Raw genomic sequence first — 12,378 nt, 5'->3', positions numbered from 1 at the left:
CCTTCCCCCCTCTCTCTCTCTCTCTCTCTCTCTCTCTCTCTCTCTCTCTCTCTCTCTCTCTCTCTCTCTCTCTCTCTCTCTCTCTCTCACCCTGCTTCCCTTGTTTTGAGACATGTTACTAACGCTTACCTCTTTCTTAGGAAGAGTATCTAGTTCACGGTCATTCCGGTGTGTGTGTGTGTAGCTGTCACTCTGACCTGACGGACACCATTTGGATCGGTTGTTTGGTGTTGACACAGGGGTGCTGAATGTGGGGTGTGGGTGTGGTGGCCCCCCCACTTCCCTTTAATACCTGATGGAGGGAAAAAATATGAATGATGGTACACACATCCATGGGAGCACACACACACATAAAAAATACAAGGCTGCCCACACATGATCCTGACATAACCAGGAATTTGTCCTCCATACTTCAAGGTCCAGGGAAGATGTACTTTATTGCATTACATAACTCCCCTCCCCCAAAATCTTTAATTAAAAAAATTCTAATAATAATAATACTTTAAAAAAATCACCATTATCGCCAGCTATGTTACTTGAGCACGTTTGTTAGCTCGGGTAGGGGGTGTTTTTATAATTTCACCTTGGTGACACTGTCATATTGAATGTACTTCCCTTCCCTGACTGAAACCAACACTTTCTACCACAGTTGGTTAAGTCTATGGAAGCCACTGTTATCAGTGCCGGTGCCAGGGTGTTTTGCTTGACCCTGGCCTTGGTCATTAGTGTAGGGGGCAGGAAAGCTGAATAAGTAAGTATGGATGGATGGTCTGCTTCCTCCCTCCCTCACACACACACACACACACACACACACCACCCCTCTGGGTGGACAGGAAACACAGCATTGCAGACAGGAAGTTCTGCTCTTTCTGTGTCTATCGAGTGACCCTCACCCCCCTTCCTCTGTAGATCCTTTGTCAACAGTCCCAACTCGGCTAACTCAGGTTACCCCCCTCCTGCAACAAAGCACTGGCCCTGCCTTAAAACTCTCCTGTTTTGTATTCACCAAACCATGTTTATCTCCCGCCGGCTGTGTGGGGTAATTTAGTAGGTTCTGGAACTTGGGAGTTTGACAGTGGAGGTCCAGCCTGTCTAGCGTTTCGGGTGACATGTTGCAGTGATTTAACAGGACAAAGAGAGTTACTGCTCACACGCTTCCTGTGACAGGTCCTGGTTCCGTTCGTTGTGTGAGAAGGAGGTCACAAGGGTGTTAGGAGAGATGTAGGAGAGATTTAGTTTGGAACAGGGCCCAATGAGGGCTTCCCCTCCTGTATTGTGTGATGGTGTGAGTCACAGGACAGCAGCCAGTAGAATACACTAGATAAGAAAGCAGCTGAAGGCAGAACCAGGCAGTGTGTGGTGTGGTGTTGTTGAGGCGTGTGTGTGTCTGTGGGGGGCCGGTTGCCGTGACTATGACTGGGCTAGGTGAGTCAGGCCGTCGACCTGTTGGAATTATGTTGGTTATTCTGTGATTTTGCATTTTTTTAAGTGAATTGTTGAATTGTATTTATTTAAAATGTTGGTAGAAAAAAAAGTTGTAAAGCTTTTAGAAATAATTTTCAAGACTTTTTTTTTTTACCCTCATCTTCCTCTTCTTCACTTCCCAGCAGGACGAATCTCCCAGTGATTCCCCGCCGGGCTCACCGACTGGTTTCCCTGACGATGACCCAGATGCCCCCCAGTTCCGTCGGCGGGCCCACACCTTCAGTCACCCACCGGTGAAGAAACGCATTTCATTCACAGAGGGCCAGTCCCAAGGCCAGGCGGGCAAGGCTCCACTCCGCAGACAGCAGTCGGTCAACCCTGAGCTACTGCAGAGCAGGTAAAACCCAGCACGACGCACTGCTTCCTTTTCCTCCCGTGTCCCTTCCTGTCACTTGAACGTGTACCTCTGGTTGGCATAGATGGGAGTCACGTAAATTGCAAGTAATGTTTTTGAAAGCGCATTTGCAGAATGCTTATTAAATGGAGGTCGAACTAACTCCCGTCAAAAATCATAGCATGTGCCTCATCCGTAATCGTTGGGTACTAACTGGAAAAGTATTAGTAAATCTTATATTCATCTAAGCTACATTAATTTTAATTCATTAATTAATTAACTTTTTTTAGCAGTCATTCTCTGGGAAGCCTTTTAGCTCTTTCAAGAGAAGGAAAAAAACATATTATTTTAATCATGTGTTTTTACAAACATTACATTCCCACCACACACACATACCGCAAGTATGTCTCCTCGGTGGGGGAGGGGTAGACGAGGTTTGACATCTCACAGATTTTCTCACCTTTTCCTCTTGTACTGTATATTTGTTTTATTTCATTTGATTGATTTGTTTTGTACATCGTGTGGGCGTGTTTTTGTGTTTTGGCCTCGCCCAGCCCTCGGCCGGTCTTGGCGAGAACGCGCAGCATCTCAGAGTCCTCCTCCGAGTACTCCTTCAGCCTCCCCTCCTCCTTCTCCGCCCCCACTTTCCTGAAAAGCTTTTACCAGGGGTCCCTGGCCTCCCTGCCAGACAGTGGGACCCTCAAGAGGTGAGCGGGGGGCCAGAACCCCCCCCCCCCCACACACACTGCTTTGGCCAGAAAACCAGTGGCCAGTAAATCTGTGTCTGTTCGGTGGAGTGGGTGGGAAAGTACACAAGTGTTGTTCTTCTGTGGGATGGTAGCAACAACCGCAGCTTCCACCGGCTTCTCTTCCTCCGGCTTCTCTTCCTCCTTTTCTGCTATGCACTGTTACCTCAGCAGCCGGAGCCCCTTTTTCCCCCTCTCTTCTTCTCCTTCCTCTTCTTCCTCCACCAGGCGTGGTGCCGAGGGAGGCGGGCTCCTCTCTGGCCGTGGCGTGCATGTCAATGCTGCTCTGCGCCCTGTGTCTAACCATGACCCAGCTGTGAGGCTCAACACCGGGCTGACTCAGACAGACGGACTCAGACATTAACTGTGCAAGGCTCATCCCCACCCCAACTGTGCAGGACTCATCCCCACTCCAACTGTGCAGGACTCATCCCCACGCTAACTGTGCAGGACTCATCCCCACGCTAACTGTACAAGACTCATCCCCACGCTAACTGTACAAGACTCATCCCCACGCTAACTGTACAGGACTCATCCCCAGACTAACTGTCTAGGACTCATTTCCAGGTTAATTCTGCTGGACTCATCCCTGGCTAACTCTGTTGGACTCATCCCTGGCTAACCCTGATCTCTTTTCATCCAGTAAATCTGCTTACCCACCTCAACAGGCTCTGGTACGGTGTAGGGTGGTCGATGCCTGTGGTGCATCACACATGCTACAATAAATGCAGGGCTTTGATTATATGTGCATGACTCATTTAAAATGATCACCTTTATTACGAATGAAGAATTATTGACCTCATAGCGTGAAGATTCGTTTTGAATTCATTTCTTGCCATTTTCTCAATGAGAGTTTAGCCTCTTAGCGGTAATGTCAGCAGCTAGATGTATTCCATACCTGCCAGCGATATGACACGTGGATCAATATGCTTGTTTATATTCTGGTCACACAATGTGGAAACCAGGAAATGCATTCCCCTTAAATATCCTCTGATATCCCCATTTATCCCACTGCCTGACAGCCTCGCTCCTCCCCTCAGGCACTGACAGAGACTTTAATACAGAGATGCATCAGAGAGAGGCGGAAAAGCAGAGACACAGAGACTGAGAGACGGAGGCCGATAGTTACAGAGAGAGACTGGGGCACACAACCAGACCGAGAGGCAGAGACTGAGACGCAAACTTACAGATGGGCAGAGACACAAAGTCAGAGAGACAGTGAGTGACACAGAGACGCAGACACTGAGAGGCAGAGACACTGAGACTACTAAGCAGACAGGCAGACTACTGCTGCCGCTCCTCTCCAGAGGATCTCCTGGTCCTAATGCCCCCCGGCCAGCCTAGTTAATCAGCTACTAATGAAGACCCCCTGTGGACACAGCACAGCTTCCACATCTCTGCTTACTCTAGCTGTGTTTATTCTGTGTTCTTACCTAGTTATCCTAACCATAAGCAAGATCCGGTGTTTCCTGTGTGTGTGTTTTTTCAGTGTGGGTATTACCATTTCTTTCTCCCAACCTCACTCTCTCACTACTGCAGGAATACAAGACTATGTGAGGACATTAAAAGACATGGTAAATTAGTAACAAATTAAAAACCTCCTAAATAGTGCTGGCTGGCTTTGGACCACACCACCGTTTTTGCAGCAACAGTGGCCCTGAACTCTCCCTCTGTGAGGTCACTTCCTGTTATTGATGCTGAGTCAGGTCCATCCTCCTGACCAGACGGCTGATTGTTCAAAACAATCACATAGTGAACTAAGCCGTAGGACAAAGATGTCAAATAAATCAGTAGATCACAAAGTAGGTGAACAAACATGATAGCCAGTGACAAAGAAGGTCGTGGAAGAGATCCAACTGCTTGTCCCACACTGTCCTCTTCACTCATCAAAATCTGCTGCTTTTTCCAGGATATGTGCAAACAACTGCATCGATGGCTGCCCGTGTTTCTGTGTTTACTATTGTTTATCGTTCTAATCGTTGCTGCGGCCACTAATCTCTGCTTCATTAATTTGTTGCGTGAAGGTCTGCATTTTTTCCACTGTTTTCAATTTGGTTTAACTTTGTCTGGTCTGCAGGACAACCAGAGATTTTGTCGATTAGCAGCCTGTAAAGTTTCCTCTGGACTGTGTGTGCGCGCGCGTGCGTGTGTGCGCGCATGTGTGCGCGTGTGTGCTGAGAGTGTCGGTGAAAGATGACAAGATGACACGGCCATGCATCAGTTGCAGTCACTTTTCTGTCCTCCCTGCCTCCTTCCTCTCCACCGTCCCTCTCTCTGTCACCACTTCCTCCCTCCCCTCTCATCCACCCCCCCCCCCCTCCTTTTCCCAGTAATGGGGAGGGCAGGAAGAGGACCCTGTCAGGCTGCAGCAGTGACAGTGTGAACGCTGCCACCCCCCTGAGCCCTCGCAGGGTCTCCTGGAGACAGAAGATATTCCTCCGGGTGGCCTCCCCCATGAACAAAGGCTCTGCATCCATGCAGCACCCAGGTCTGTAGGCCCTAACTGTATCTACATGCCGGCATGTTACTGTTGGAACCGGTGACACCCGCTGTAGATTTACAACTGTGACGCCCATTTCTGGATCTGTCGTTGCTGTAATCTGTCAAGTCTAGGTTTACAGATGTTACAAGTGTAATCTGTTGCACATGTCTGTAGATACATCTACCATGAAACACCCAGATTTACATCATGTAACCTATAATACTGGCTTATGTTTCTGTTCACCCTTTGACCTTACTGAGGAAGTAGATGTCAATAAAGTTGATCGCAGTAAACGTACTGTATTAACTTTAGATACCTGGTTAATATGCTTTGTTGAAATACTGATGACCTATAGCTCTAGCCTTGGAGTGTTAAAGTCTCATGTATGGCCTCCAGACCATTGTGAGCTGCTGCCCCTCTCTCCCCTGGCCTTCAACCCTGCCCAGGACCCCGTGGCGGGGCCGGCGTTGGAGCGGCCCAAGCGGACCGGGTCGGACTACCGGGCCCTGTGGAAGAAGGCCATCCACCAGCAGATCCTGCTGCTCCGGATGGAGACGGAGAACCAGCGTTTGGAGGGTGAGGGAGCACTGGACCGCACCCTTCATTGTCCTGTTTGATACTGACGGGGTGGAGGGGGGTTAGTTACTGAAGGAGGTGGGGGTGGAGGGGGGTTAGTTACTGAAGGAGGTGGAGGGGGGTTAGTTACTGAAGGAGGTGGGGGTGGGGGTGGATGGGGGTTATTTACTGAAGGAGGTGGATGGGGGTTATTTACTGAAGGAGGTGGATGGGGGTTAGTTACTGAAGGAGGTGGGGGTGGGTGGGGGGTTATCATGTTTAATATCTGTTGTTAGGTAAACATGGGTATGAAATGGGCCAATGGGCAAAATGCATTTATGTTTTTATTACTTATTTATTATCAATCTTAAATCCATTATTCCACCAAATCCTACTAGATTAGACTACTACTCTGGATAAGAGCATCTGCTAAATGACTAAATGTAGATTGCATGAGTTTTCTCTCTCACTTGTCCAGTGGGTATTGAGAAGCACTTCAAACCCCCCCCCCTCCCCCATCATGTACATGAAAACTTGCCATGTCACTCACCCCCCCCCCCCCATTAGCTCATGCTGTAACAGGAATAGGAATAGCAGAGAGCCGAGAGCTGTTGTGATACCAGCGGGTGGATTTGGCTGGAGAGGCCAGAGTTAGCTTCTGACGGCTGTTTATTTTGGGGTGGGCCTCTGTTTTGGATTCTGGAACGCAGTTATTTTTAGAGGACAGGAATGCCTGGATGGAACAAGCTGACACACACATACACTGCCCATGTGTATCAGCAAACCTGTAATTTGAGTGCCAGTGGGTTAAAGTGAAAAGTCCAACTCATTTTTTCTTGCGTAAAACAATGATTTCATTGTCCTTAGATTGGCGATTAGGGATGTTTTGCAAGTCACAAGGGATACAGTTCTGGGAGTTGCTGCCCCCTACAGGCAGAACACCTCAATACAATTATTCATCTTGACTCAGTTGAAAATCCTCCAAACACGACTTTTCCCCTTCTCTGTGTGATATGTTTTCCACGCTGCCCCTCACCGCTGGATGTTACTGCGGTTAACACCCTTCACTAGAAGGTAAGAGCAGAGAGGAGCTTGCAGGTCAGAGTTGATGGGGTGCATGTGAGGGGTGGGGGTGACGGGGCGCACAGCTCATCATGTTTGGGTGAGTTGTATCACTGGGCTTTACGTCGTGTTTACCTCTTCTTTTCATATGGTGTCGATTTGATCACTCTTTTTCATGTTGTCCTTTTTCCACGTGGGGCGTGGTCTGGTTGATGCGTCGCTAGCAGACGTGTTTGAGGTTCTATCCAAGCCTCAGGTGTTTTTTTTATTTCAGCTTTGGGTGCCATGGTAACTGTGCAAATGTGGCGATGGCAGCCACGATGACTCATCCTCGGCATAAACTTAGACCTCTCTCTTTTATCTGGAAAAAACCTTACCTCTACCTCTTTTGATCAAGGGACAAACACTTTCCTTGAAAGAAGTTTTCAGTCTCAGTTCTTCAGCTTTGCTCTCATTCCGTCCTATCGTTTGCTTTTCAACACCATTGCTTAACGAGCGCTCTGCGTTGACCTCTTCCTGTCCTGCCAGCGAGCAAAGATGAGCTGCACGTCCGTCAGATGAAGTTGGACTACAAGGAAGTGGGCGAGTGTTCGACAGACGTGCAAGCCTTCTGGGACAAGAAGTTGAGCACCCCCGGTAGGAACAAGGTTCCCCTGGATAAGAAGGAGGTGCACAATGCCGTCGGCCAAGGTGAGGGATACCCTGAGGGGGGGGGGGAGGGATTGTAGTTTTCACATTTATGCAACTGTTATAGTGTGTTTGATGTTGTTAGACATAGATGCAGACACGCCCAGTGCAGATTACATTTACATGTAGTCATTTAGCAGACGCTCTTACCCAGAGCGACTTACAGTAAGTACAGGGACATTCTCCCCGAGGCAAGTAGGGTGAAGTGCCTTGCCCAAGGACACAACGTCATTTGGCACAGCCGGGAATCGAACTGGCGACCTTCTGATTACTAGCCTGCTTCCCTCACCGCTCAGCCACCTGACTCTCTCCCAGATGTGGTACATGTTAGTGATCTCCATGTGTGTGGCCCTCTAGGCGTGTCCAAGGCCCGGCGTGGGGAGGTGTGGCTGCTGTTTTCCCATCAGCGCCGACTCGCACACAGACTGCCCCCCCGCCAGCGGCCCCCAGACACGCCCTACCAGACGCTGCTCAAGCAGCTCACCGCCCAGCAGCACGCCATCCTGGTCGATCTGGGTCAGTACACACACACACACAAGTTTGTGTTTCTATCTTAGTGGGGCCCCCGACCAATCATTTCCATTCCAAACTGTGTTACCTCTAACCATTAACCCCTAAACCTTAATTCTAACCGTAATGTCATTCTAACGCTAACACACATGGTCTGGGTTAGGGTTAGACTCGAACCCTTATTTTTGTGGGAGGTTTTTCCACACTTCAACAAGACCACACGCAAACACACACTTACACAGACATCAATACACACACACACATGCACTCAAATAACATTTCTATCTGAATTCTATATCTACCTCCCCACCCCCCCTTTCCAGGCCGGACCTTTCCCACCCACCAGTACTTCTCAACCCAGTTGGGGGCAGGCCAGCTGTCCCTTTACAACCTGCTGAAAGCCTACTCTCTCCTGGACACTGAGGTGTGTGAGAGGGAGGGCGGGGGAGTGCAGGACAGTTATTTGACAGTCGACCTCATCTGTTCTTTGCTGCAACCCTGTGTGGTCTTCGCGTTCCGCCACATTCTAGAAATGCTCTCTGTGTTCCATCCTGTTGTAGAAGTTGTGGGCGTTCTTCTTTGTCCCCCCCCCCCCCCCCGCGTAGGTGGGCTACTGCCAGGGGATCAGCTTTGTGGCAGGGGTGCTGCTGCTGCACATGAGCGAGGACCAGGCGTTCGACATGCTCAAGTTCCTCATGTACGACCTGGGGTTCAGGCGCCAGTACAAACCGGACATGGTGTCACTGCAGGTAGGTAGATGGAGGGACGGACGGAGGGGCGAACGGGGCCGGGGAATGGCCGGAGGAAGGGAGGGAGAGACGGAGGGGTAGTTGGCGGGCAAGAAGATGGCTTGACGGAGGGATGGTCAGAGGGCTGACATTTGAATTATTGTGCAGATGTTTTTGGGATCCAACGTAAAGTAAAAATGGCACAGAAGAACATCATGGCTCAGAAGTACATAGATCTTACAGGATGGTCTCACTGCAGATGGGGAGAGAGGAGGAGGAGGAGGGGGGAGGGAGGGAGGGTAGGATGGAGGGGAGCCATAGGTGTTTGGGAGGTTGAGCAGAAAGATGTTTGGATGGACGGTGTTTTAGTGGACAGGACAAGCCTTAACAACAATGAGCCCCTAAACCATGTCGGATGTGTAGAGAAACAGGATGAGAGCCAGCCGGAGCTGCTGTTTCTACCCCCCCTCCCTCGCACCCCTCCTGGTGTTCGGCTGGTCCCTGCCGTGACATGTCTCTCCCCTGAGGGTTAGATGTCAAAAACACACCCCTTATCCTCCAGCACACTCCTTGCTCTGTTAACCTCAGCAGTGCTGCTAGGTGTTATTGTGCCAGGCCAGTAGGTGTGCTGATGTTTCACCTGAGCAGGGTTGGGCCTCAGCTGTGAGCTGCGGGTATGCGTGTTCTCACAGTGCTCTGTCAAGACCAGCCCTGAAGTTCTGTAGGGGAAAGAAGTGTCTATTGTGTCATTCCGGACTGTTCCTTTCAGACATGTGGAGCTGGGATAGGGAAAGGTACCCAACTGTGCTGAGAAGAGCTTAGACCGGTGATCTGTGGCCAGGTACGGTAAACTTCCCTGACGGGAAGAATGGGCAGGTTCAGGGGGAATCCTGTTTCTTCATATTCTAAGTTGTAACAAGAACGAGTGTGCAAATGGAGGTGTTCCTTCCTTGTGTCTGAACTGGTATTGAAAGCAGGTCAGGTTGAGGATACATACCTAGATGGAGTTCTGATAGAGTAGTATTGCACTGAGCCAGCCTTACCTGTTTTGGATGGGAATGATTTATACAGGAGGGATGTGTTTTGACTTCTACGTCCTGCAGTGGCTGTGTTTGTGTGTCAGTTTCATATAATGCCAATTGCTGTGTGTGTGTGTGTGTCAGATCCAGATGTACCAGCTGTCCAGACTGCTGCATGACTACCACAGGGAGCTCTACTGCCACCTGGAGGACCATGAGATCAGCCCCAGTCTCTACGCCGCCCCCTGGTTCCTCACACTCTTCGCCTCACAGTTCCCCCTCGGCTTTGTTGCACGCATCTTCGGTGTGTTTGTGTGTTTGTGTATTTGTGCGTGTGTCTGTGCTTGTATTTGTGTGCGTGTGTGTCGGTGTTTGTGTATTTGCGTGTGTGTGTTTGTTTCATGTGTCTCTGTTGATGTGTGGATGTGGGCGTGTGGGTTTGTTCATAAGAGACTTTTGCAATGAGCTTGTCCTACAGTTTTCCACGCACTCTTATCTTATCTATGCACTACTGTTCTCACCTGATTAGGAAACTAGCACACAGCAATTAAACTAACACATGTAAACTGTCACACTCACAGTTGTGTCATAGTGTAAATAGTAACCCAAAGTGTGGTATTGTGATTCCTAGTTTGTTATTGAAACTCAACACGTGTTTTTTTCAAGTCAAGGACTCACTTTGTTTGCAAACAAAAAAGTTCATAAATGACCAGTATCTGTTTTCCCTTGAACCATACTTCCTGTTTCCTGTCCTAGACATCCTGTTTGTCCAAGGCACAGAGGTCATCTTTAAAGTAGCCCTGTGTCTGCTCAGTAGCCACGAGGGAGAAATTGTGGAGTGTGACAACTTCGAAACCATTGTGGACTACCTGAAAACTACAATCCCCACCCTAACCCATAGCCAAATGGAGCAGACCATTGCTAAGGTATTGGGGAAAGGGTTCGGTGGGAAATGGAGGAGAGTCAAAGAGTTTGGATTATCATAATGCTGTCTTTATACTGTGTTGTTACCTCAAGGGCAGATCATGAGTATAGCTGCAGGGGTGTCTTAAGACATCTAGATTTAAACACAGAATAGAACTGTTCTATCAGTGTATTATGTTGTCAGTATGTAAGCAGACACACAAAACTATACGTGCTTTGTCAGCATGTACGTGATATGGGTGCAGCAAGGCTGTGTGTGTGTGTGTGTGATTCATTACACTCCTTCATAAAAGGACATGTGTATCTCAATAAGGGCAGTTCTACAAGCTTGTAAGCCCTTATGCTTGTGCAGTATAAGGTTGAATGAAAGTCAGTGTAGCAAGCAGTGTGTTTGCAGTGTCATGTTAAAGATTTGTCTTTTAAATGCTATTATCTTCTTCGGTTTTGTAAGTTTAAAGCTGGTTGATCATTTGTAGGAGAACATTTTGCGTTCGGTACAAAATCTAGACACACTGTAGACACACCAGGACCTAAAATACTGATTTACTCACAGTTTTAACTGATTAACCTTCCTGGAAGACTAGATCTCACCCAGCCGTGTCACCTGTTGGGTGACCAGGTTGACAGACTGTAACCCTCTTTTCGTGTGACGCACTGGGTTGCCAGGTACTGGAGATGGACATCTCCAAGCAGCTGCACGCGTACGAGGTGGAGTACCACGTCCTGCAGGACGAGATGGTGGACCCGGCGACCCCCCACGGAGACGACTCGGAGCGCCTGGACAGGCTGGAGAAGACCAGCACACAGCTGAAGAAGCAGAACATGGAACTTCTGGAGAAACTGCAGGTGGGAGCAAAATACCACACTCGGATACTTACAAAATACAAACACTTTTAGGGAACTGGACATTTGGTTCCCTGGTGGTAGGTAAGATCATCGGAGGAATTTGAAGTGCAGTTCACACGACACAATGCTAGTCCAGTTGATAGACTTAAATTGTGTTTCTTTCTTGGTCTTAATGGGCCCACAACAAGAAAACCGACCTGGTATTTAAATCACACCATGCATGACCATGAAGGAGGATTTGAAACACCCTCATCTCATTGTCAGCAAACCTATTTCGCTACTTCTTCCCTCCAGAGCAGGGGTGGGGAACCATTTTCCTGTCGAGGGCCATTCAAGTGTTCACAAATGTATTCACGGACCGCGACCTTAATTAATACACCTACATCAAAACAGTTGAAACTTACATTCTGAAGCGAAGGCTGAAACTGCTTTGCCTTTGAGAGTTGTGGGATGTCCGCTGGACATGAGCATGTTGCCACTCGCAGCTGGTTTTCCAGATTGTTCTGTGATTCTTGAACAAGTCGAGTCTTTCGCTCTGTTTGCAGCAGTTAAGTCGTTCCGAACACAGACGCCACTTTCAATGCTTGGGTTCGTTCCAATCGTTAAGTTTGCCATGTTTCAAACTGTAATGACGTTCTAGATTTGCCTTTTTCATCACAGCCAATGCATCTCCACAAACTAAACATACTGGCTTGCCTTTTACCTCAACAAAAAATGTATCATTTATCCATTTCTCCTGAAAAACACGACATTCAGCATCCACTTTCCTTTTCTTAGCAGTAGCCATTTTCACATATTACATTTTGTATGTGCAATGTGACATGCGACGCGGGGAAAAAAACTATATTTTGATGGCCCTATTGATATAACAAATATGTTGTTTTATCATGAATATTTTAATAATAATTTTACTGACATTTTAGATATCAGTAAAAAAAAGTGTATGTTACAGATTTATTTTCTTCCCCAAATGGACTGTAGGGCCGGAGCAAACAGCCTC

At 48.3% G+C, this 12,378-nt stretch overlaps 1 protein-coding gene across 5 annotated transcripts in view; it reads left to right on the top strand.

Annotated features, from left to right (window-relative positions):
- tbc1d4 (TBC1 domain family, member 4) overlaps positions 1-12,378 on the top strand; it is a 28,839-nt gene that overhangs the window by 12,980 nt on the left and 3,481 nt on the right. Inside the window, exons 12-22 of one of the 5 annotated variants that reach the window (XM_062457578.1) lie at positions 1,608-1,822; positions 2,374-2,526; positions 4,896-5,053; positions 5,444-5,623; positions 7,193-7,354; positions 7,709-7,867; positions 8,185-8,285; positions 8,467-8,610; positions 9,753-9,912; positions 10,365-10,534; positions 11,199-11,378. In XM_062457578.1, coding sequence (XP_062313562.1) covers positions 1,608-1,822; positions 2,374-2,526; positions 4,896-5,053; positions 5,444-5,623; positions 7,193-7,354; positions 7,709-7,867; positions 8,185-8,285; positions 8,467-8,610; positions 9,753-9,912; positions 10,365-10,534; positions 11,199-11,378 — 1,782 coding nt within the window. Of the gene's footprint in view, positions 1-1,336; positions 1,426-1,607; positions 1,823-2,373; positions 2,527-4,895; positions 5,054-5,443; positions 5,624-6,186; positions 6,677-7,192; positions 7,355-7,708; positions 7,868-8,184; positions 8,286-8,466; positions 8,611-9,161; positions 9,431-9,752; positions 9,913-10,364; positions 10,535-11,198; positions 11,379-12,378 lie in introns of those variants that run through there. The other 4 variants (XM_062457580.1, XM_062457579.1, XM_062457581.1 and 1 more) reach the window with 4 other exon arrangements.

Source organism: Osmerus eperlanus, chromosome 3 (assembly GCF_963692335.1).
Source record: "Osmerus eperlanus chromosome 3, fOsmEpe2.1, whole genome shotgun sequence".
Lineage (NCBI taxonomy): Eukaryota > Metazoa > Chordata > Actinopteri > Osmeriformes > Osmeridae > Osmerus > Osmerus eperlanus.
This window is presented reverse-complemented; position numbering and strand designations above follow the sequence as displayed.